Source organism: Grammomys surdaster, unplaced genomic scaffold (assembly GCF_004785775.1).
Source record: "Grammomys surdaster isolate TR1022 unplaced genomic scaffold, NIH_TR_1.0 325, whole genome shotgun sequence".
NCBI lineage: Eukaryota > Metazoa > Chordata > Mammalia > Rodentia > Muridae > Grammomys > Grammomys surdaster.
Genome location: NW_021604744.1, coordinates 327,309 through 350,152, shown reverse-complemented (window position 1 = coordinate 350,152; position 22,844 = coordinate 327,309). Strand labels below are relative to the sequence as shown.

The window sequence follows — 22,844 nt, the reverse complement described above, 5'->3', positions numbered from 1 at the left end:
ATTAACTAGCATCTTTTTAAAGTTATTTCTTTCAGTTTTGAATAATATAATTACATCATTTTCCCCTTCTCTTTGTTAATTCCAAACACACACATACACGCACACACACGCACACACACACAGAGTATTTGTGTTTTTCTATGTTTATCAATAGCAAAGCAATAACAATCTTAACTCATAACTCTAATTAGAAATAAACCCAGAGAAACATGTCCCAACATACTGTAAACGTGTGAGGCATTTCAGACAATGTATATGGTTTAAAAGAAAAGCAAAAGAAACAGGAATGGGTGCTCTGTGTACTGACAGTATTGTGAATTGGATTCTGATCTGCCTGGTTCTGATTCCTGTTTATTGGCTGTCATGGGCACATGTGAAGTGGGGTACATAGAGTAGTACCTGGCTGTTCACAGAAGCTTTTTTTTTTTCAGGTTGATGGAGGTTTTTTTTTCCTTGATGGGCACTGTAAAGTTTGAATAGAACAGATTTTCTGCTTTCTTAGCCCCTACACATAGCAACTTGTAGGTAATTTATCAAAAACAATTTCACTCTAAAAAGTAGAAAAATAATGCTTCTGATTTTGTTTGACTAAATATTAGATGTCTACTGGACAGTAGCCCTTGGAAGCTCTTGGCAGAGATAAACCTAGATATATCAGTTACTTTTATCATTGTTATGAAAATAATACTTGACAAAAGCAAGTTAAGAAGGACTTTATTTTGTCCTATAATCTGAAATGCAGTCCATTGTATTAGGGAGAGCATGACAACAGGCATGTGAGGCAACTGGTCACAGGGAATCCTGAGGGACAGCATGACTACAGGAGTGTCAACAGCTGGTCACACAGCATCTACAATGAGGAAACAAAGACAAACAGTGGTGCTTGGCTCACTTATTTTCTCTATTCTATTCAGTCATTATCCTCAGTTCATGGAGTGATGTCATTGACATATACTGTCTGTTTTCCTACTTCACTTAGCCCAATCTGGAAATCCTCTCACAGACATGCCCAAGAGTTTGTCTCCTGGGTAATTCCAGATGCTGTGTGTCCATTTGCAAAGACTATTGACTATTACACTGGGTCCTCAGAGAATAGATTTTAATAAATGCCTGAGAAGTAGGTAATAGAACTAAAAGAAGTAAATGTAGAGAGAAAAAAGGATTAAAACAGTTTGGATCTACTAGAGAGTAAAGTGGTACTCACTGGAACCCAAAGATGGGGATGGTGGGCACGGTAAAGAGAAACATTAGGGGAAGGGTACAGCTTCAGTTAGAAAATAGCCCATTATAGCTAGAAATAGAGAGAAAAATGAATATAAAGGCAATGTGGAATATGTAGACTTGAGTATGGAAAAAAAGACCTTGTCATCCATATGTTCTGTTTATCTTAATGTATATCCTACACTGCCAACACTTGTGATCTGAGGACAGGATTTTAAATGTAAATGTTGAAAAGTTGTAAGACAACCTAGTGTTCTTATATGTAACTTGATCATGCTACGTAGGGTTTTTAGATAACATAGTTTCAGAGGCACAGTTCAGTGGCATAGTTCAGGACTCTCAATGAAGGGTAAGGGGCTGCTTCCTGTTGGACAGTTTCAAGGTAGATACCCAGCACCTTTATCATAGAAGAATGGATAACTTCCATTGTACTACAATGCAGATGTGGCCTAAACCAGAGATGAAGTATTGATAAAAGCATCAGTCTCTGTACAGGACAGTTATAAGTGATCAATAATGTTGTAAACAATGGTTGATATCTGTGCATCTTTATCAGTCAGCATCTTATCTACTTAAAATTAAGAGCTGACAACTGAGACAACTAGACAGAATTAACAAAGTTCGTTTATATAAGCTATGTGGCCCTCCCTCAAACTCTGGCATGGTGGTCTGCAGCACTCCATGGCAGCCAGATTTCTTGGGTTCAGTGGCATCTTAAGAAAATTTGAGAGGTTCACTGATTTTGTTTAGTAACAGTAGGCTTTATTATTTTGTGTCCTTGAGAGTTAAAAATAAACATACCTTTTTTCCATAAGCTAGCAAAAAACAAAATGCTTGAAGTTTTTGGTGGTGGTGGTGATGGTGGTGGTGGTGAGAGACAAGGTCTCACTATGTGGTTTTGGCTTTGACTCTCTTGGAACTCTTGAACAAACCCAGCTGGCCTCAAGAGAACCACATGTCTCTGCTTTCTGGGCACTAGGATTAAATGCATGTGCCTGGCCTTTGAATTTAGACCCACTTTAAGCCCAGCATTGTGTCTTAGACCATTGTTGTTGCTATGGTTTCAGTGATCTTCCTTCTATCTCTCAGTCTTTAAATTCTTACAGTGCTGCTATTCTTACAGTGAGTGATTGCATTAAATGCAGTCTGGCATCTGAGAAATGGATCTACAAATGAGGGTACTTTGCATTTGACAGCATTATCTTTATTATCTGGTCTTATATGTGTCAGACTTGTCAGTTAGACAACTTTGATATGAGAGGAAATAAACAGGTACCTTACTCCATATGAGAGTCTTGTAGAAGTAGTAACTCTGTGTATCACATCTGGTTACAGGGAATTGGAAGTAGCATTAGGTACCAGAGTACTTAAGAATGTGTTACTAAGTCCTCCCTTCTCCTACACAAGAGTCAAACAGTTATGTTGAGTCTGGGAAAGAACAGATCTCACAATACTGACTGGGATCAATGTGACAAGGGAGATTTCAGTCTCAAAGGAGTTTATGTGAGGAACAGATTTATCTAGATACCAGCTTCACTGTGACTGAGTATGGGGCTTGATTCATCCACTGAACTGGTACCATTTGGAAGAGTGACTCAGGAGTAGCCTCTGAGTAAGGCAAATCTCAGAGGAACACTTCTCCAGAAGGTGCGTCCCCCAGCTGGCAGTTCTCTTCTTGGTTCCATTGACAAGCCTCTTGTATCCTGAACGCAAGCCATGATCTCCCAGGGGAATACCTTTCCATTGGAACCCCTTGTGATCACTCTGGTACAATTATTTTCCTGAGAGTATCTATTTGATCTCTTTATGCTGGTAGTGATACGCTCAAAGACTGGGGAGTTAGTAAACATAAAGGAGGGCACAGGAGAAGGCACTTGTTTACAGAAAGAAAAAGCGGAGGCTAGAGAGGCTAGTGTTACAGACACTCAGCAAGAGCTAGTGAGGACCCCTTAGACTGTGGGGAGGAGGTGATGGATTAAAGAACTCATTTTAGATATGAGAGAATTTTATGATCCAGTGGCTGAGGAAAAATTACTCAAGTGTCAAATGTCTTTGTTTCATAGGCATGCCATAAGTTTAATCCCATAACACTGAAAAGGCAGCATAAGAAAATTTGATTGAAAACATATTGTTATCAGGGTGTCTTGAATATCTATTTGGTGTGTGTCAACATTCTTTCTATTATAAATAATTTGCAAGATTTTGTGTTATGTGTGTAACTTTCTGGTTGTTATTCTATCATATACAACGATTCACCTCATTCATTGACTTTTAAGCCCTTGGGCCCTGCAAAACATAAAAGAAGCATGCGAATAGAATCGAAATCTTCAAACTAGTCTGGACTCGCCCTGAAATGCCGTCCCTACCAGACCTCATCCTTGTCTGCTTTGTTTGGTTGATCCAGCCAACTTCCATTTCCAGCCCACAGTTTGATGTTTATTTTAGCCAGCTGCTCATGAAAAGTAGAATTTAGCAACAGTTGCAGTGGCATAAGGTGGATTTCTGTGTAGAGCAGGGTAGCCGGGTGTGTCCTGTTGGGTACCCCTTCCTTTCACCCCTTCTCACCTGCATTTCAGCTGTGAGAATAAATCTTGGAAAACTGCTGTTGGGCCTTTTAGCACATTGCCAGCTTCAGCAATTTCAGACTAACCGGTTTTCTACTAAACACTGCTGAAATGAAGTAAATTAGTCTGATGGACACTTGGCGCCCTGACTACTACAAATGGAAAACCATCAACAGATGCTCTTTTGCTGAAATGTAGGCCCTTCCAGGAGATGGGTAAAAGATAAATTCAAACTATACCGTTTCTTTTCCTTTCGGTTCATTTGTTTTTATAGCAGTATTAAAAAAAAAAAAAACCTCTGATGTATTAGTTACAGTAAATTCGTAGCAAATGCTTTGTGGTTGTTTGGGTTCTTCTGAGATCCCTGAAATGGCACTTGGACCATTCTTCATTATATGAACTCATTGAAAATGGGGACTCAAATTCTTCATCAGTTCTAGAACTTCCCTTGGTGTTCATACTTCAGTGTTGGAAATAATGATGAGAAGCAACTGCCAAATACAGTGAGATATTATGTCTCTGTCTTAAATATCAAGTGTTGAGCTACAGTAAAGTAGTATCTGTCACATCTCCAATAGTCAGTATGTATCTAGAACTAGAATGTTTAACAATGTTTTATTTCCCCAGATGCTGCTGCATCCTTTAGCTAGCACAGGCACAGAAAATGGTGACTCTCCCCCAGTTCAATGACTCATACACAATTTAAAGTAATCACTATCAATTGATACTAACTTTCAAGAACAATAATGGCATTATTAATCATTGAGTCAATTTAGATATTTCTTTCCACAAAAAAGCTAATCTAATTTAAGTAGTCTATATATCTCTAAAGAAACCTGAAATCTGTCTTTTTTTACATTCCTTCCAGTTCCTAAGGTTGTCTATTAGATTATGTTCACTATAAGAGAATACAGGAAACTTCAACATAGAGTAATGGAAGAAACACTTAGTTATTTTCAAAATATTAAAAGTATTTACAGGGGAATATTTATAGGGAAATCGAACTGTTTACAAGGATGTTGCATTGTAATTGCATTGTTTTTTAACCATGAAGTTTGTTGTTTATTCTTATTTATAGGGTCAGGATCATGTCGGTTTAGTTACTCTGACCCCAGCATCACTGTGTCATACTCCAAGAACAATACCGCCGATTGGATTCAGTTGGAGAAAATTAGGTTTGTTGCCATTTCAAGTATTGGCTCCAAATCTGTTGTAAGAAGACTTCTGCACCTCTAGTTGCCTTCATTCTATCCAGACTTCTTTCCTTATGGTTAAAATACTTTGGTTGTTCATTCCTCAAGTCATGAGTTTACATATTTACTACTTGAGGAAGTTGTTGCTAGATTGTAACCTTCCTATTCATAGCTTCCTATTGTCAGTACTAACCTGTTTTAGACAGTAGTATATTTGGGGTCATAACTTTTGAGAGAGCATCCTTTACCACAAAGCATCACCAACTGCAGCAGGCAGGAGGTGACCTGACTCTGCCTGTTTGGCATCCAGATCTGAGAGCATGGCCAGTAACAACCGTCTGTGTCCATCCATGTCCATGCTGATAGGGGTTCATAGCTGCTAGGCCTTTTGTATCATCTGTCCCCTAACTTCCAATGTCATGCAGGCCCAACTTTAAATCCTGTATGTTCTTTACTTCAAGAGGTCTCCAATGAGAAAATGAAGTAGGATGCTCCAGGTAAAAGGAACTCTCATAACATTGGAAAGATTTGATGATCTTAGAAAATCCCAAGTGATGTTTACCACTACTGTGGAATTTTAACCATGAACTAAAATTCATAGTGGATGTATAAAAGTAAAATGTAAAGGAAACCAATACCCCATACTTTGAGACAGACATGGCATCTGCTGCACTGAGGGCCACAGCCCCACATTAAATTAATTCCTTTGTGGCGACTGGGGTTTTTCTTAAATTGAAAACATTTTACATAGTACATTTCCATCAATTTTGCAACATTTGTTTTCCATTAGCTCTTTTCTTTATTAAAAGGACAGTAATATGTTTAGGGAAGCAAAAGAAATATTAGGTTGATAATCTTTAATACTAACCAATTTTTACAAGGTTTCTAGAAGTATATGAATAAAATAAAACCCACATAAGCTCTAGTCCAACAAAACCTCATGCCTGCCACAGGTAATTCTAAGTCAGGATTTTAATAAATGATTCCCCTTGCCTGGATGGGATATAATTTACTGATAGTTACTGCATACTGAGCTCTAACATGCTGTATCAACTTTATGGCAATGTTTGCTATTCTTTATGTTTTCTAAGTTTTGAAAATGTATTCACATCAGATATTTAAGCATCTGAATGGATGTACTCAAATCAACATACATATAGAAATTTTACCTTTATCTCTATAGCTTTTCTTCTACTATATTATATCATAACTGAAGTAAATTATAATGTGGATTTCATGGTAGAAAAGAGCTATCTGCTTTGGAAGTGATAAGAATGAAAGTGCACATTTGATTGCACAAAGGGACATCACATTCAGCTGAGTACATTAAATTTTTTTCATGAAAATGACACTTTCAATTTTAGGCTGCATACCAAACCACCATACTCATGCATGCAAATTGCCCTTACCATTGGTGATCAGCAGAAAAGTTTTTCTAACCATCATCTGAAACCAAAGTACATTCTCTTCATCAGTTTAAATTCTTTTTGAAGCTAAAAAAAAAAATACTCACCATAAAATATTGTAAATGAGAAGGGAATTGATTGCCCCCAAAGGTGAGATACACCATCTATAACCCCACTGACAATTCTGAAGATATATATGTGCTTTGCTGGTGAGTGAAAAATATGGCTTTTTCTCCAGCCCTTCCAAACCTGATTTATAGCAGCCCAGCCTACCACTAGTTTGCATTTTCACACCATTTTTAATCTCAGCTAAAACGATCATTTTTACAACAGCAGATTTCTACTTGGATAGAATAAAATGATTAATAAAACTTATATAACAGAAAGAGCTAGATTCTAATAGATGTTATAAGAAAAGCTTGTTAAATTATATCAATTTTTAAAAGGTTTGCCTGTATACAACTGTAAATAATTATAAGGGAATATATTTAATTCTATAGCAAATCTCACATTTCATTCAGCCATCAGATATAAAAATGTATCTGATGACGAAAAGTAAAATGACTATTATACAATGACTATATATCACATAGACATGTGTATATACACTTATATCTTTTATATACTTAAACATATAACATATATATCACACACACACACATATATATATATATATATATACACACACATATAAATGTGTCACATATGAGTACATATCCTTAAACATATCACATGCAATAAGCTCTAATTGATGCATAATTTCAAAATAAGAATCAACATTAATTTCAGTTTTTTCTTTTTTTTCTTATCAAATGAATGATTTTAAAGGGATATCTACCATGTGTCAAAACTCTTCTAGACATAATTTTACTCCTTTTGTATTGTTATAGCAGCTTGTGCCACCTTCTCTGCCACTGTTCTTTTCCTGGCTTATTTGAACGCACTTAGTTCTTGCTTTAATAGGAAATTTTTAACAAGTGGCAGATACTGAAGGTTGAAGGATAGGCTTGCATTTTGTTTGTAATGAGCATCACATGTTCATCATGAGGCTGTGGTCTGAACTGTGAGCTTGACCTCTCCTCTTACACTTGTTCCAGAGCCCCTTCCAATGTGAGCACAATCATCCACATCCTCTACCTTCCTGAGGAAGCCAAAGGGGAGAACGTGCAGTTCCGGTGGAAACAGGACAGCCTGCATGTGGGTGAGGTTTATGAAGCCTGCTGGGCCCTGGACAACATCCTGGTCATCAATGCAGCCCACAGACAAGTCATTCTGGAGGACAGTCTCGACCCAGTAGACACAGGCAACTGGCTCTTCTTCCCAGGAGCAACGGTCAAGGTTTGAACATTTTCATCCTCTCTTCCTTTAGAAACCCAAGGCTCACTGAACCAGTGATAACTTTTTCAAGACAGCTTTTTTGAGTAGTAACATTCTTAAGTCTCATATCATGCCATTTAAGGTTATGATAGCACTTTATTAAAGACATTTGTTTATTCATTCATTTAACAATTGTTTGAGAACTCAGACTGAGCTGAACCCTGTGAACATGAAAAAGCAAATACATTTCTTCTCTTGCTTATAGCTATAAGTTCAGTGGAAGCAGATGAATGCCTAGCTGTGTAAATACAGTTGTTATTTTCTGGGAAAGCTTAGCGGTTTGAGACAGCACCAAATTCAGGCTAGGGACATTAAGAAGGTTATCCAGAAAACAGAGAATATAAGCAGATACTGATGGGTGGTCAGAAAGTGGCCAAGTAGGAGGAGGAATAGCACTCCAAGAACTGGAGATCTCATACATAGAGGCTTGAACTGAATGTTTGTGTCTTCCACCCATTTGTGTGTTATAATACTATCATATGGAACTAGAAAGTAGAGCCCCTGTGAGGTCATTCAGTCATAAGTATGAGTCCTCTATGAATGGAAGATAGTGTCCTTATGAAGAACTCTCTGGCCTTCAGCATATGAAGACATAACAAGACTAAGGATGTGTAGGCCCTTGCTAAGTCTTCCAGTATTTGATTTTGGAACTCTAACTTCCAAAACTATTAGAAACAGGTATTCCTACTTAAATTCCAGGCTGTGATGTTCTCTAACCATAGCCCCAAACTAAGACATTCTAAATTCATGGTTTTCAATATTTAGTTTGCAACCTCTTTGGGGAAGTCATATATCAAATATCCTGCATATCAGAGATTTACATTACAACTCAAAATTGTAATGTAGCAAAGTTACAGTTATGAAGTAGCAATAAGATAATTTTATGGTTGAAAGGTCATTATATAAGGAATTGTATTAAAGGGTCAGAGCATTAGTCATGTTTAGAACCACTGGTTTAGATGGTGAATACATAAAACAGAAACCATTCATTGGAGTTAAAAACAGTTATCCCACATATTCTGAGGCTCATGGTAAGTAATTCTGGTGTCATGGCAAGAGGGAATGCCTTGAAGATTTGCTAGCTGCTATAGTACTGACATTATATCTAGAGATCATATCCATTGAAGTACTTTAAATCAGAGACAGTTATATTGGTATTTGAAACTGCTCTTCTAAGAGAGAGCTCTGAGTGAAAGGATTATTTAGAAAGACCAAGGAGCCACTTACGAATGGTCAATGAGAGATCTTATTAGGCAGGCTTAAGGGAGAGGGGATAAAGACATGTGGATATATTTCAGATTTTGTCACAAGGGAATGGGGGGAGATTGGGGACTGATAAAGAAGAGGAAGAAATGGTAGATGTCAGGAACAAGGTTTGGGCAGGTAGACTGGCAAGGGTGTTATTTTCTGAAACAAGAAATATAGGAGGAAGAACAAATTCACAGGATGGTTACAGTTGGTTTCTGTTTGGACACCTAGCTCTTGGTGTTGTTAGGGCCAAGTGGCAAGTAGTTGGCAGAAAATGAGTCAGAAGTTATGGCAGTTGTCACCTGGTGGATGGGCATAGCAGTCACAAGGTTGCCTGAGGAGAGACTCTGTGATAAAGAACCAATACAAAAGGGGTCATTGACCTTCAACTGGATCCCTGCATGTTTCTAATATGTAGAAAGAAATTGAAAATTTATCTTATAGATATTTTTTATTTTTTAGCTACGACTTACTGATGCAAAACAATCTGTGTTAGATAGGGGTGAGACCACAAGAAGGGTAACAAAGAAAATATAAACGCTTAAGATAGGTTTTTCCACATGTACATAGAATAGAAAAATAACACAGGATCTTTTACATACTTGGCAAGTGTTCTAGCACTAAAGTACATCCACAGCTCTCTTTTTGCTATTTGGGGCAGGAATATAAGTTCTTGTCAAGTTGCCAGTATCTTAGGGTTTTACTGCTGAGAAGAGATACCATGACCAAGGTAACCTATAAGGCTATATTATAGGTTCCAAGGTTCAGTCTATTACCATCAGGGTGGGAGCATAGCAGCATCCAGGCAGGCATGGTGCAGGAAGAGTTGATAGTTCAACATCTTGTTGGGAAGACAAACAGGAAAAGACTGGCTTCCAGGCAGCTAGGGTCTTAAGAGTATCTTAAAGCCCACGCCCATGCCAACAGTAACACACCTACTCTAATAAGGCCATACCTACTCCCTGGGACAAGCAAGCATATTCAAACCACAAAACCCAGTTTGACCTTGAACTCACCATTGAGTTTATATAGGTCTCAAACTTATGGTGCCTCTGCCCTCTGCCCTCTGCCTCTGTGCCCTCTGCCTCTTTGGTATCTATCTAGGATTAGAGAGGCCTGTGCCACAGTGTGCTGCTTACAAGAAAAAGGATTGCAAATTGGTCTCAACCCAGAAACTCTCCTCCTTCCTCAGGCAGTCAAAGCTTGTAGTCATTTCAGCACAGGGTGACGAGATTATAACTGTAGACTGGTCTTGGAAGCAGGTGTCCTCTCTGCTCAGTTGAGGAAAGCATCCTATGAGACCTCTTACAGAAAAGTTTCTGATACAGCCCAAAGCTGCAGCTGCCGTAGAAAGAGTCTACGAATTCCTTTTGCACAGAAAACTTGTCAGTGTACTCTGAGTGATGTCTTCTGGCCACTGTATTGAAAGAGGGCTTTCTGCTGATTCATCTCTATACTAACAAGCAGATCTGAGCCCTTCCCCAGCATGAGTTTTTATCATCTGACTCTCATGCCCTCTACTAAATAGATGTACATTTCTGCATCCTATTATAAGCTATTATACTAATCTAATTAGGTACTTGGTTTTTTAAGGCATGTACTTTGGTTCTATTCACATAAAAAATGCACAAAGTCTGCGTTTGCTTCAGTAAGAAATTTAATTAAATTAAAACTTTTGGTAGAAAATGCTTTCTTTCTTTTTAGTCTTATGTTCCACTCATAAGCTTACCAACCACAGGCCTGAGAATTGCCTAGGGACTTGGTCAACTAAGGAAAGAAATGTCACTGTGGCAATGTTTTTTTTTATTGACTTTAAGTCACCTGCCAGATAGATGTTCTACTCCAATGTTTCTTTTGAAAACTTGAAATGCATGCCCTAGTTAAATAAATAAATAAATAAATAAATAAATAAAAATAAAAATAAATAAATAAATAAAATAATAAATAAGTAAATAAATAAATAAAAGAATTTTTTAACTCATTTGTATAACGACTCTTTTGATTTCTGTTTGAAATATCTCAAAATGAAAACCTTTTCTTTGACCAAATGATTCAAAATTATATAATAAAACTCGTTCTTTAATTATATGAAATGCTTTTGTCAAATATTAATTATTTTCTTAATGTCCTTTGAGATGAAAACTACTTAGAAACCATCTCAGTGTCCCCATGGGTTATGAGAGTGTTTTAGATGTTGCTTTATTTTGGATTTTAATTGTAGAAGTACATGTGTTTGCTCAACAGACTTTAGCATTTTATGTTTACTAAGTGTTTTCAAGGTAGTTACATTTTACTTAAGTCAAAGAGAAAACCCACCCATGATTAAGAGAAGAAAAATGTGTTTTGTGTGTTCTGCGTATGTGTCTGTGTGTGTGTCTGCAAAAGTCTCTAGAATACTAATGTTGATAAAGTGAAGCTGTTATGAATATATACATTTCTGACTAAATTGTCCAGCTGCTGGTCTCAAAGCCCATGTTTAATCGGTCGAAAAGAAAAGAGAAAAATGAGTTCCTGCCACTCACAGGCTAGATTTCTCTCATCTCCAGATGTTTCAATTTCTCTAAAAATATTTACAGTTTCATCTGAACTATCATTGTTTATCCCAAGTAGAGCAAAAGTGGCCAAAGACTAGACAAAGTAACTAATGTAAGGTGTCACATGACTCAGGGACCTGTATACGTCACCAGCTTAAATCTCTGGGCTGGTAGAAGGTCATGGCTATTCTTGGGTTTTTAGTAATTAGTGTCAACTGTACCTGCAAGAATCCAGCTTTACTTAGAAGCTGCTCTCATATTTGTGTTTGATTTACATGTGGTGTGAGGAGACACTCGACCACTGAGCTACATCCCCAGCACTTTGTTGTAATTTTTGATTCGGTAAACTGAAGTAGATGATAAGCAGTTTCCAAGGTAGTTACTCTTCCCTGTGCCCACAGCCCTGCCTGCTTCATCTTCCAGGTTTGTCCCATTGAACTTTCCCACATCAAAGAAAAGGTGTACCACATTCTATTGTGCTTCTAATCAACAGCATTATTCTTTATTTTCCATCAATCCTGAGGAAACCCTTTGTTCACTACCAAGTACCTGAGGCTTTAAATGCCAGTAATAAACTAGGCAAATGATAAATATCTCCTCAGAGTGCTGCTTCTGTAGCAACACCCCCAAAACCCCATCCCCTACGCTGCATGAGCCTAGCACAAACAGATCAAGTTAGCCAGGGAGAGCCTGAAACCCACTCTCTATTAAACCACCTATTTCATTTGCTTGCTACCACGATTTTGCCTTCTTTCACAGAATGAGACTTTTTATTTCTGTGTATTTTTCTAGAAGTGTAAGGAATTAATGTCAGTTTATACTGTGCTAAAGTAAGTTACAGTATCAGTTTATCAATGCAATTGTTAGAGTAGCTGCTGTTACCACATCAGGGCTTCTGTCTGGAAGCTGTGGGTGTTCAGAACATGTTTAAGAGTCAGAGGTCCTACCTTCCCACCTGATGAGGGAGAATGAGTAATCTCAGGCAACTTCTGTGCACCAGCTGTGAGTGATTTTGGTTTAATCAAGGATTAAAGGATACAAGCTGAATATTTTGGCTATTTCCATTTAAGGTTTAGCTTTTCACGCTGGGAAAGGTTCTCACACTCAGGAATGATGCTTGCCATATCATGAAAACCACATGGATCCTCGACAATAATGGCTAAAAATAATAATAGTAATATAATCTTGATTGTGGTGAACGATGATTATAGCATCAGTTCTGTTGGGAGCATTTCATGAAGGCTTGTAGGTACAGGCAGGGAAGACCTTCTCTTCAGCCTTCCGTTGTGTTTATTAGCACAACTGAAAACACAGCTCTCAAGTTCATAGGGCCATTTGTCTCACCTATTCAGATTTGCATCTTGCAATTTGAGAATATAATTTCAGGCTCAAAGGAAAGTATTTTCTGTAAGTTTGGTGGGTCAGCCCAGAGCGACTACAGCTGCCTGCCTTCTATTGCTTTGCCATCAAAGAGGAGGGTTGCGAATGGCAGTGAATTACTCCCAAGAGAACTGGGGATAAAGGAGATAGAAAGAGCTATGTTTGAGTGAGAATTTTTCTCTCTCTCTTCTCCTCATCTCTTAATAGTACCCCATGAAGTAGAATTTCTGAATGAATCAATTGGCAAGGTCATATATTGCTCAAGCCACTGTCTCATTTTGTTTGTCTTTTTGCATACATTTTTCATGGCAGGTGCAAAGTTTACCTTGAAATTATAAACCATCCATTACTCTTCGCTGTCTCTTGTGTGCATGCCACTGTGTGCACTGGTGTGCACGTGTGTGTGTGTGCACATGGGCACATGCATGTGTGTATAAGATAAGCAAAAAGAGGGAGAGTGCTTTGCTCAGTGTTCCTTATAAGTATTTCTGTCTTCTCAGTGAGATTGGTTGCCCTGAGTTTCCAAAGACATAAATGACTGGTTTCTGTCAAAGCTGGAATTGGCCTGCAGGTTAAAAGCACTGGGACACCGGTGCTATGCCACATGTCTCTCATTTTTAAGGAACCTTCACATTCTGATTGCCCTTCCTGTACCTGATGATGTTTTGCTATTTATTACCCAATTGCCTACAACTCTAGATCCCTCCTTGTACATGTTTATGCCAGGTTGTGCTGGAAAGCAAATCAACACTGACAGCCACCAAGACTCTTCGAATGATTGCCCTTGCGAATAGGCTATGATTTGAAAACATGTATTTAGAAACTCTTTTAAGCAGCAGTTTATTGGAATTTGCAAATTCATACCAAGGGTTTGTAGTCACTAAGTTACGCACTTTAGAAGAGTCCTGCTTAAGTCTCTTCTCTCATCTAACTAGTTTGCTCCTTTGCCACATTCACCTTTGATTACAAGGTAGTGGCCACAGTTCTTCTAGTTTAACAAACAACAAAAGGCCCCAGTGAAGGCAGTAGCCCTTAGATAAGCCAATAGGCCATTAAGAGGAATCATTAAATCAGAACAAGAGGTCTATTAGTTTTCTTATTGCCCTTTTACATAGTGAATTTAGCAAATTTGTTATTCTACTGGACAGAAGGCAAGTCTCCATCCCATGTCAGAACTATAGCTTCTTTCTCAGTGTCTGACTCACTACTCAAATGTTAATTCTTACAAATATCTGAATCATCAGAGGAGAAAAAAAAAGTCCTGTCTAAATTAAAGAAATGTGTAAATGAATTTGGCTGAAAATTTTTAAATCTTAATGGAAGTTGAGGCTAATGAGGAAAAATTAGTTTTTGACAATGGTGAAAGGGAAAATCAAGGAGAAGCCAGATCATTTTTAAACCTCTTTTTGGAAGAAAATCCCCTGGAAGAGCAAAGCTTTCCTGATACTGTGCCTGGTTTGTCTTCTGTGTAACACTCCATTCATTACCCTGGGAAAACAGCTCAATGGCTCTCTTCATGATTTTGCTTTCTTACAAGGTAAAAGGACAATTAGGAAACAATCAAGTTTGCTTGGCAAAAAAAAAAAAAAGGTCTTTGCAGGTTGCTGTACTGCAAACTGTTTAGCATGGGACTTGTGGGACCTGTGTTCTGGGTTTCTAATGAAGAGAAACATGAGTGCAGTAAGGCTTGTGGTCAGCCATGTTCCTGTGCCTCCTTCCATTAGGAGTCTGAATGATAACTCTGACTTCCTGACTGGATTCCAGCTTGGTTAATTGCATGCTGTCTACCCGTGTTCCCTCTGCTTAGGGTCCGCTTCACTCCAGACTGTGCTGCTTTTATTACTGGGTTTCCTCCAGGAGGTGGGTACACATTACAAAATTCGCCAGAATATAATTTGTTAAGCTAATAAGAGTACTTTGGGGATGAAGGGTTAAATGCGGCAGTGTGCTTTTCACAGTCTCCCTCCAGTGAGGTTTATTTGTACAGTAATTAATATGGAATAGCATCAGGGAAATGTGGACATGAGCCAGGTCACTGGAACAAGAGTGGCAATAACATAGAAACACCTAATTTTGATAAAATAATCATTCAGAAAATGATCATTCAGACAAATCCCCAGAGCCTTGTGTTCCTTTTGTGTTTGTCTTGTTTTGTTTGGGATTGAAACTGACATTTTTAATTGCTGATTAGGCTAACACAGTATTCAATAAGGCAATGTTATCTTTTCTCTGTATGGCAACATCTCCATCATCTTTGTATGAGTCACAACTTCTAACGAAATAACTTGTGTGGTAGCATTCTTGGAAGTAAGATTTCTTAAGTAAATGATTAAAGATATGAAACAAAAATAAAGGGAAGAACAATAGGCATGGATTCCTAATATTGCTATTTGTAAATATATTCCCTATGGTTTCTCATCTATCCCTTATAATGACTCCCATTTCAAAGATGAGGAAGCAGGGGCTCCAACAGCTCAAAAGGCTTTGAGTTGTGAAGCCAGTCCTGTTTTATTACGAAACTTGGCTTTTCCATGCCAAGCTATGCTGTAGCCTCCTGTGTTGTGCCTGGCATCCTTGGCCTTAATTTGAGAAGACAAGTACGAAATCCTAGCACTGTGAAAATCAACATCACCAAAGACGAGGCTAACAACTGTCCTGTGGAATTTCACGTGGTTATCCCTCTTCTGGTTGCTCCAGTTCAAATCTGTCACTATTTCCATTTCAGAACTGATAATATTATGAAGTAGTTATATACTTGTCATAAAATAGACCAAAATTGAATCTTTATAAATCCTAGTGCAATGTGGTTCAACTGTGAATGTTTAATGATCCCAGAGAATAATGAAAAAACAAAAAACAATCTTAAGCTCCTTAAACTCCATGCACCAGGGTTGACTCTCTATTGTGTTGACTAAAAAAAATGCTCTGCAGTTCCCCTGCACCTGGACTGTATTCACAGCCAAGTTTGCAGGTTTGTAACTGGCATTAAATTACCTAGAAATCGAATGTGTGGAGAATAATAGAAATTTATTTTGTCTCATGAGAAAAATTGTTCTCTTACTATTAAGAGGTTTTCTTTCTATTTTGGGGGATGAAGTCTGAATCTTTAAAAAAAAACCACTGAACCAGAATGTGGAAAATATGTACTAAAGCTATAGCATATATGTAACAAAAGGCTTTGGAAATACAACATGCAGGCCAGCCTGACAACCCCTCTTACTTTCATCCGAAAGTCCATATGCCAATATATTTTATTCCTAGCCAGACAGTGGCTAATTTACAGCTCTGCCAACAATGCCATTTTAATTAATTTTATTCATCTTATTTCTCTTTCCTCTGTTCGTCATATCTCATCTGTTTGCATTGCCTAGATTTTAATTAAAAATCTTCTCCTCTCTAAGGAGCAATCTGAAGTGGCAAAAATAATCACTTAAAATATTACAGTCATTAAAAAATTGGCTGTGGTGGAAGCCATGCATTTTCAATTTTCCTACAAATGATGTTTTAGCTTCCTTTTAAAGCACACTTTGTATCTGAATTGTCTGCCACCAGCCAGCTTGGCTATCAGAAATGGTCTTCCAGCTGGGTGGGCTGAGTGACAACTTCTTAATGGAGGAAATGGATGGCTCTCTGCTCATGTGGAGGGAATAGCACACCAGGCAGCTTTCTTTCCATCTGCCGCTAGCCCTCTCCAAGCTGGCATTGCCCAAATGCCCAGTGTACCCCTTTCAGCAAAGAGAGTATCATCAAGAAGTCAGTTGTAAGGCTGTAGACCCTAAAAGGAATCATCAGGAGAGTTTGGCCCTAGAGAGATAATCTTAAGAGTTGCTCTGGTGTTCTTTCTGAAGGCCTAATTAAACAACAGTGGAGGTGATTTAAGTGCTTTTTACAAGTACAGAGGTGAAGCCATTAACCTTTTCCACAGAGTAGAGGGAGCAAGCTTAGAAAATGCTAACCTGAATTGTGGCCAAGGACATGTTATATTGAGGAATTTGCACTGATGTTTCCTGTTGATGCTTTTCTGAAGGGCAAATTTTTCATCCTTTAGTTACACTGTGTTCTGCTTGTCAAATAAAGGAAATCCATTTAGCAGCAAAACAGAGAAATACTCCTTTATTGGCTGAGGAAAAGACATAAAGGCATAGGGATATCAAAATTAGAAATCTGTTGTACTTAAGTATATGTGATTTACCAGTGCCAAACTAATGAAACAAGTAATTAAAGGAATCATTGATGGCACATCAGAAGATCTAACTCAGAAAAATAGAACTAGCCATAGACTTTATGCCTTGTTTAGCCCAAATACATGCTCAGCCACCTTACATTTGTTTATTGAAATTGTTTAGGTTTTTAATTGTTAATTCCTACAAATGAAGTGAGTTTGGATTGCTGTTGAACAAAAACAGCTGAATATTAAAATTGAGAGCAATTTTCTGAAACTCTTTATAGTTTCAATATATGTTGTACTTGAGTTTTTAGCATACTGGATTTTGATGTCATTCAATGCAAGTTCATCTTTTAAGAAAAACATTTGTCATCTCCTATTCTTGAGTTTGTATCTGTTAGGAGACTAGTGGGTAATAGCCCCAAATATGGAGGGCTATTAAACTCTTATTTGAGGGTTTTATCTGCTCTAGTAATTTGTGAATATTTGTAGTATTTCTTTACTATATTTTATTGAGGGGCCTATTCTTATACAATTTTCTAAAGGATTTAATTTGATCTGAGGAATTTTAATAACCATTATAATGAGAAACAAATAATATATTTAAATATTCTATTTCCCTACCAGTTACTGCTAAGACAACGAAATACAATAGTGCATGTCTTTTAAGAGCATAAGAGAGTATGTTCAGAGATATTATTGGCACTTAGAAATTTAAAAAGAACTGCTTTGAATCTCTGAACTTCTCACAACCTATCAAGAGAGCAGGTACTATTGACTCCATTCTTCATTCATTGTGAAAAGCTGAGGTCTTCAGAGTCAAAATGACTTGTGCTAGCCCTTAGCCATCAGGTAGAGGAAGTGTGTTTTGTTATCCTTCCAACCCCAGCCTCCAGAACCCTTGAGGGTGAACACAGTACCTGAGTTTTCTTTATTATCTTGATTGTTTATCGTTTCCAGTAGTATGTTCTTCCCAGTCTTGACCTTGATTCTTCATTAATTGAATTAGATTGGAGGGAGAAGTTCACACAGCCCTTAAGCAAGCAGACCATGGATTCTCTGCAGAGATGTAGAGAGAAACACATAATAAGCTCAGGAATTGTCTCCCATGGGATCATCTTAGGCTTTGGTTCTTAGTCTGGAGAGTTTCTAGGGACCCAGAATTATTTCAAAATATTGATTTCCAGGGGCTCAACCTCTTCTTGTAATCAATTTCAAGCTCTTCAAATAAAGACACAACACTAGCCTGGTTTCCTACCCAGGACAAACCTGTATATGACCAACTTCTTAGAAAGATGGGCACTTAGAAAGTAGGTCCATTGTCTCAAGTAACTCAGGAATTCACCCCTTGGCATAACCATAAGGACATTGGCTCACTTGAGAGATTAGAGATAAGTTTACTGTTTAAAGCTAGCAGGATTATTCTAAGGCCAACTCTAGGAACTGACATACAGAGCTTTCTCCTGTCTGTTTTAACTGAGCTCTGGTGTTGAGTTTTGGTTACCTACTGAGAATTGACTGGTTACCAACTCTGTCAGTTGGTTAGAAGAGCACAAAAGAGATTTTAAAACTACGTCAAAAGATACCATTCTGCCTCTCATAAAAACTTGTTGAAGACACATTAGACTAGTTTTGTAGCTTATTATGAAAATTGGCTGATAGTCACATAATTGAATACTAATCACTCAGGCTGCCATTTTCACACTTGTCATGGTGAATATTACTTGTGTTTCACATGCTGGTAAATGTGTAGTTACCATGATAGAATGTATCCTTGATACTGACTTTGTGTAGTTACACAGCTGTAAATGATATGCTCAGCTACTGGAAGAGCCTTTGGAATATGCATTTATTTGTCTGTTAAACCAGTTTATTTTGTAAAATTAGTTAGCAATAAGGTACCATATTTTATAGTGACTGAATGTTTTATATAAAATCTGTCTCAGGTAAGCTTCAAATGTGCATTACATATATTAATAATAATGTTTGGAAGGGCAGAAAAATTGCATAGAGTTTTAAATTATTAACAAAATTCATGAAGTGAATGAAACCAACATTTAAATTCTTAAATGGATGTCTAGCCAGAAATGACAAAGGCTATTAGGTGATCCATTCTTTAATTGTACAAACATCTCATTCAAATTATAATGTAAATGACTTTGTTTTCACATGTACAAGGATTTTGTGTGCCACTTCCTGGGATGATTGCCATCCCTATTGATGTCTCAGTCTGTGCATTAGGTTCAGATACCCATAGGCCACAGTTGATCAGGCTCCTGACTGTGAAGAAAACCATGAAGGCCCATTCCTAGACTCAGTGGGTTGTTTTAGAAAGATGACTTTTGCTGTTCTTGTTAGCATTGCTTCTCTTTCAGTTGAGCATGGTGAAGAAATCTTTACATCAATTGATAATTTCTATTTACTGCGAAAGGAGCTAAGTTCTGCATTTGATCAATATGCCTGTGCATATTGCATAAAATGAGTTCAGTTTAATATCCATGAATAATCTATATTCATTGTGTCTGAAGAAAAGTCTCAAGCAGTCAACGCTTGCAACATGCTAAGTATTATCTAACATGATGACAGGGCCCAGAAGACATGCTGTAAAAGGACTCCCCTAAGATCTGTGCTGCTGCTCTCTTGAACTTTGGAAACTACTTACTATTCCAGTTCAGTAGCAAATCGATTACAGCCCACTTGGCTTTACCAGCTAAAGCCAGTTTAGATTCTAGAAGACCATAGCTAAAACAACTGAGTCAGAGTTCCTGATGCCCTTCTTATGACCTGGGCAGCCAGTCTCCAGCCTAATTCCAAAATTAGGCCAACTTAACATCTTTGTGTTTTTTGCTTAGTTGGTTGGTTGGTTTTCATTTTTTAATGTTTATTTTTAATTTTTTAAAATTAATATATAATTACATTATTTTCTCCTATTCTACCTCCAATCCTTTGCATGTAATACCTCCCAACTTGCCGAAAAATTCATGGCCTCTCGCCTGTTTTCTCTAGAGTCTTCTTCTCTAATTGTTTCACACACACACACACACACACACACACACACACACACACACCCCTAAATATATAAATTCAATCGGCTCAGTTCATATATTATTTGTATGTAGAGGATTTCAGGACTGACTACTTGGTGTTGGATAAACAACTGAGGCCTCTTCCCTGGGGCAAACTAATTTCCCCCACTCTCAGCATCCCTTGGTTGCTATAGTTCTTTGTGCTTGGGGCCCTGTGTGATTTCTCCTTCTAATAACAAGACTGTTAGTATTGTCCTTGTTCTGGTCTTGGTTAGGCAATTGTGTTTTTGAGACTTAATGAGTGTAGTTCCCCTGTCTTTTGTGGGAGACACAGTCTCACAGCAGACATTCTGTTCATCTGGCTCTTAAAGTCCTTCAACCCTTCTTCCGAGGAGGTGCTCCGAAGCCTGAGGTGCAAGGGTTGTATTGCAGATGGATCAGCTGGGGTTGTGTGTAGATGCATCAAAATCCAGTTGGATTAGAGAAGAATTAGAGAAGAAGAGTCTAGAGAAAACAGTACTACATGTGCTTGTTTTTAGCATTTCAGTTGTGAATTTTGTAATATCTCTCTTTATAGCATAGCAGAGCAAAGCGTTTGTGTCCAGGGGTGAGAGCTAAACTTATCTGTGGTATAAGGATATATGTTTAGAATGCAGTTCAGAATCATGCTGCTATAGCAAAGTGGTGATTACATCTTTGTGTACATATGTATTTGTCATCTAACATAGATCTCTATCCTTTTAAAGCCACATGAAGACCTGGTCACTGTAAAGTCTGCTTGTTTAGGCTCTCCTAGAGGTGATTCTGACCACCTCTTACACACTTTCATACCATTGGGCCCTACATCTGACATGTGACAGTTCTCAACTAAAGTAGGATTACTGTTGTTAGGTTAGGCTGAGAATTGAATCTACTGCCTCATGTGTGGCCAGCGACTTCTCTCACAGCTCACATCCCCAGCTCTTAGGAAGAATTTGGAGAACTAAGAGTCCTTGGGTACTTGTGGGCTGTCCGGCAATGAAAAAGAGATCATGTGGAAGGCAAGGAATGGCATTTTAGGTTGCCCTCTGACCTCTATGTACATGCCCTGGCCCATGCATACTCACATTGACATGTGTAATTCACATGGGTTTTTTTAGATTTATGTATTTATTTTATGTATATGAGTACACCGTAGCTGTCTTCAGAAACAGCAGAAGAGGGCATCAGATCTTATTACAGATTGTTGTGAGCCACCATGTGGTTGTTGGGAATTGAACTCAGGACCTCTGGAAGAGCAGTCAGTGCTCTTAACCATTGAGCCATCTCTCCAGCTCCACATGTATCTTTTACTTTAAAAAGAAAAACCATAGACATTGCATTAATTCATTCACACATTGAGCTGTTTAAAATGTTTTTGAATACGTACTGTGTTAGGCACATTGTTGAGGCCTGGTGAAACAGTCATGTCCCTGGAATAATGGGTATTTTTGTCCAGTTGAGTTATTGTCCATTTCTACCTCATTTTAAGAGTATTAAGGCTTAAATGGATGTTTGATCTTAAGTAGGTTAAAATTTCCCTTTATGATTTATTGCCAAAAACACCCATAATAAAATCTTCTAATTTTGAGGAGACATTTAGTTTACTCAGCTTTAGTTTCCCATCTTGTCTTTGACAATTCACATCAAGCTGAAAAACACATGTTGAAAGATAAGTCATCAGAAATGCTTTTTTTCTCTCTCAAGTGCACTATCAGAGAGTCACAGAGTTTGTGATTCCCAAGCCTCTCACTGAAATGGTCATGCACCTCTAGTTCTAGTCAGAAACTTTTGCTGAAATCTGGCTCAGCGTATATGGCCTGGCAGAGATGGCTGTGACCTTTTCAGTACCCCGTGTTTTGATTAGCTGGTTGTTCTACTCATACTCCATTTACAGACAAATTTTGAAAGACTTGAATGGCAAGTCAGAACTGTATGGAATATTGAAAAGGTCACTGTGATTTAGCCTACAACCAGAGAATTGAAAATACATGACAAGTCATGACCAGGCTCGGGTCTCACAACAAGGACTGGGGTGTCGATAGGACATGATTCCAATTAAAACATTCTTGTCTCATACTAAAACGAAATGGCAAAGCTCAAATGCCCTCTTGACTCCTTTTGTATGATGACTTAATAAGTTAGAAAGAAATTATAATTGAATTAAGCAAGGCAAAAAGGAGGTAACAAGGCCTTTTGGTTTGCAAGTCCGTTGAGGAGGGGAAAATGTAATGACTTCCCTGAAAACTCTAATTATACATGAGTAAAACAGAAACAAAATCAATTCAACAGCCACCCCATGCTCTCTATTTTATCTACAGCATAGCTGTCAGTCAGATGGGAACTCCATTTATTTCCACGGAAATGAAGGCAGCGAGTTCAATTTTGCCACCACCCGGGATGTAGATCTTTCTACAGAGGATATTCAAGAGCAGTGGTCAGAAGAATTTGAGAGCCCGCCCACAGGGTAAGTAACTGTTATCTCTCATGCTGTGTATACCACCTACTCTAACCCATTCAGCACAGTTTATGCATGTAGTGAAATGACAGAAGCATACCGAAACCAACACTGATGACTTCTACCACAGACAAGCCCAAAGGGGGACATTTATCCTAAAGGCTTTTATTAAGAAATCTGGTGATTTTATGGATATTTTTAAAATTATGATTATAAATACTTCATATATATATATATATATACACACATATATA

The 22,844-nt window shown here is 37.9% G+C and overlaps 1 protein-coding gene across 1 annotated transcript in view; it reads left to right on the top strand.

The window, feature by feature from the left end:
- The window catches only part of Reln (reelin), a 416,018-nt gene that overhangs the window by 214,816 nt on the left and 178,358 nt on the right, over window positions 1-22,844 (top strand). The window contains exons 9-11 of the mRNA XM_028778108.1: window positions 4,864-4,960; window positions 7,482-7,722; window positions 22,454-22,599. Coding sequence (XP_028633941.1) covers window positions 4,864-4,960; window positions 7,482-7,722; window positions 22,454-22,599 — 484 coding nt within the window. The remainder of the gene's footprint in view (window positions 1-4,863; window positions 4,961-7,481; window positions 7,723-22,453; window positions 22,600-22,844) is intronic.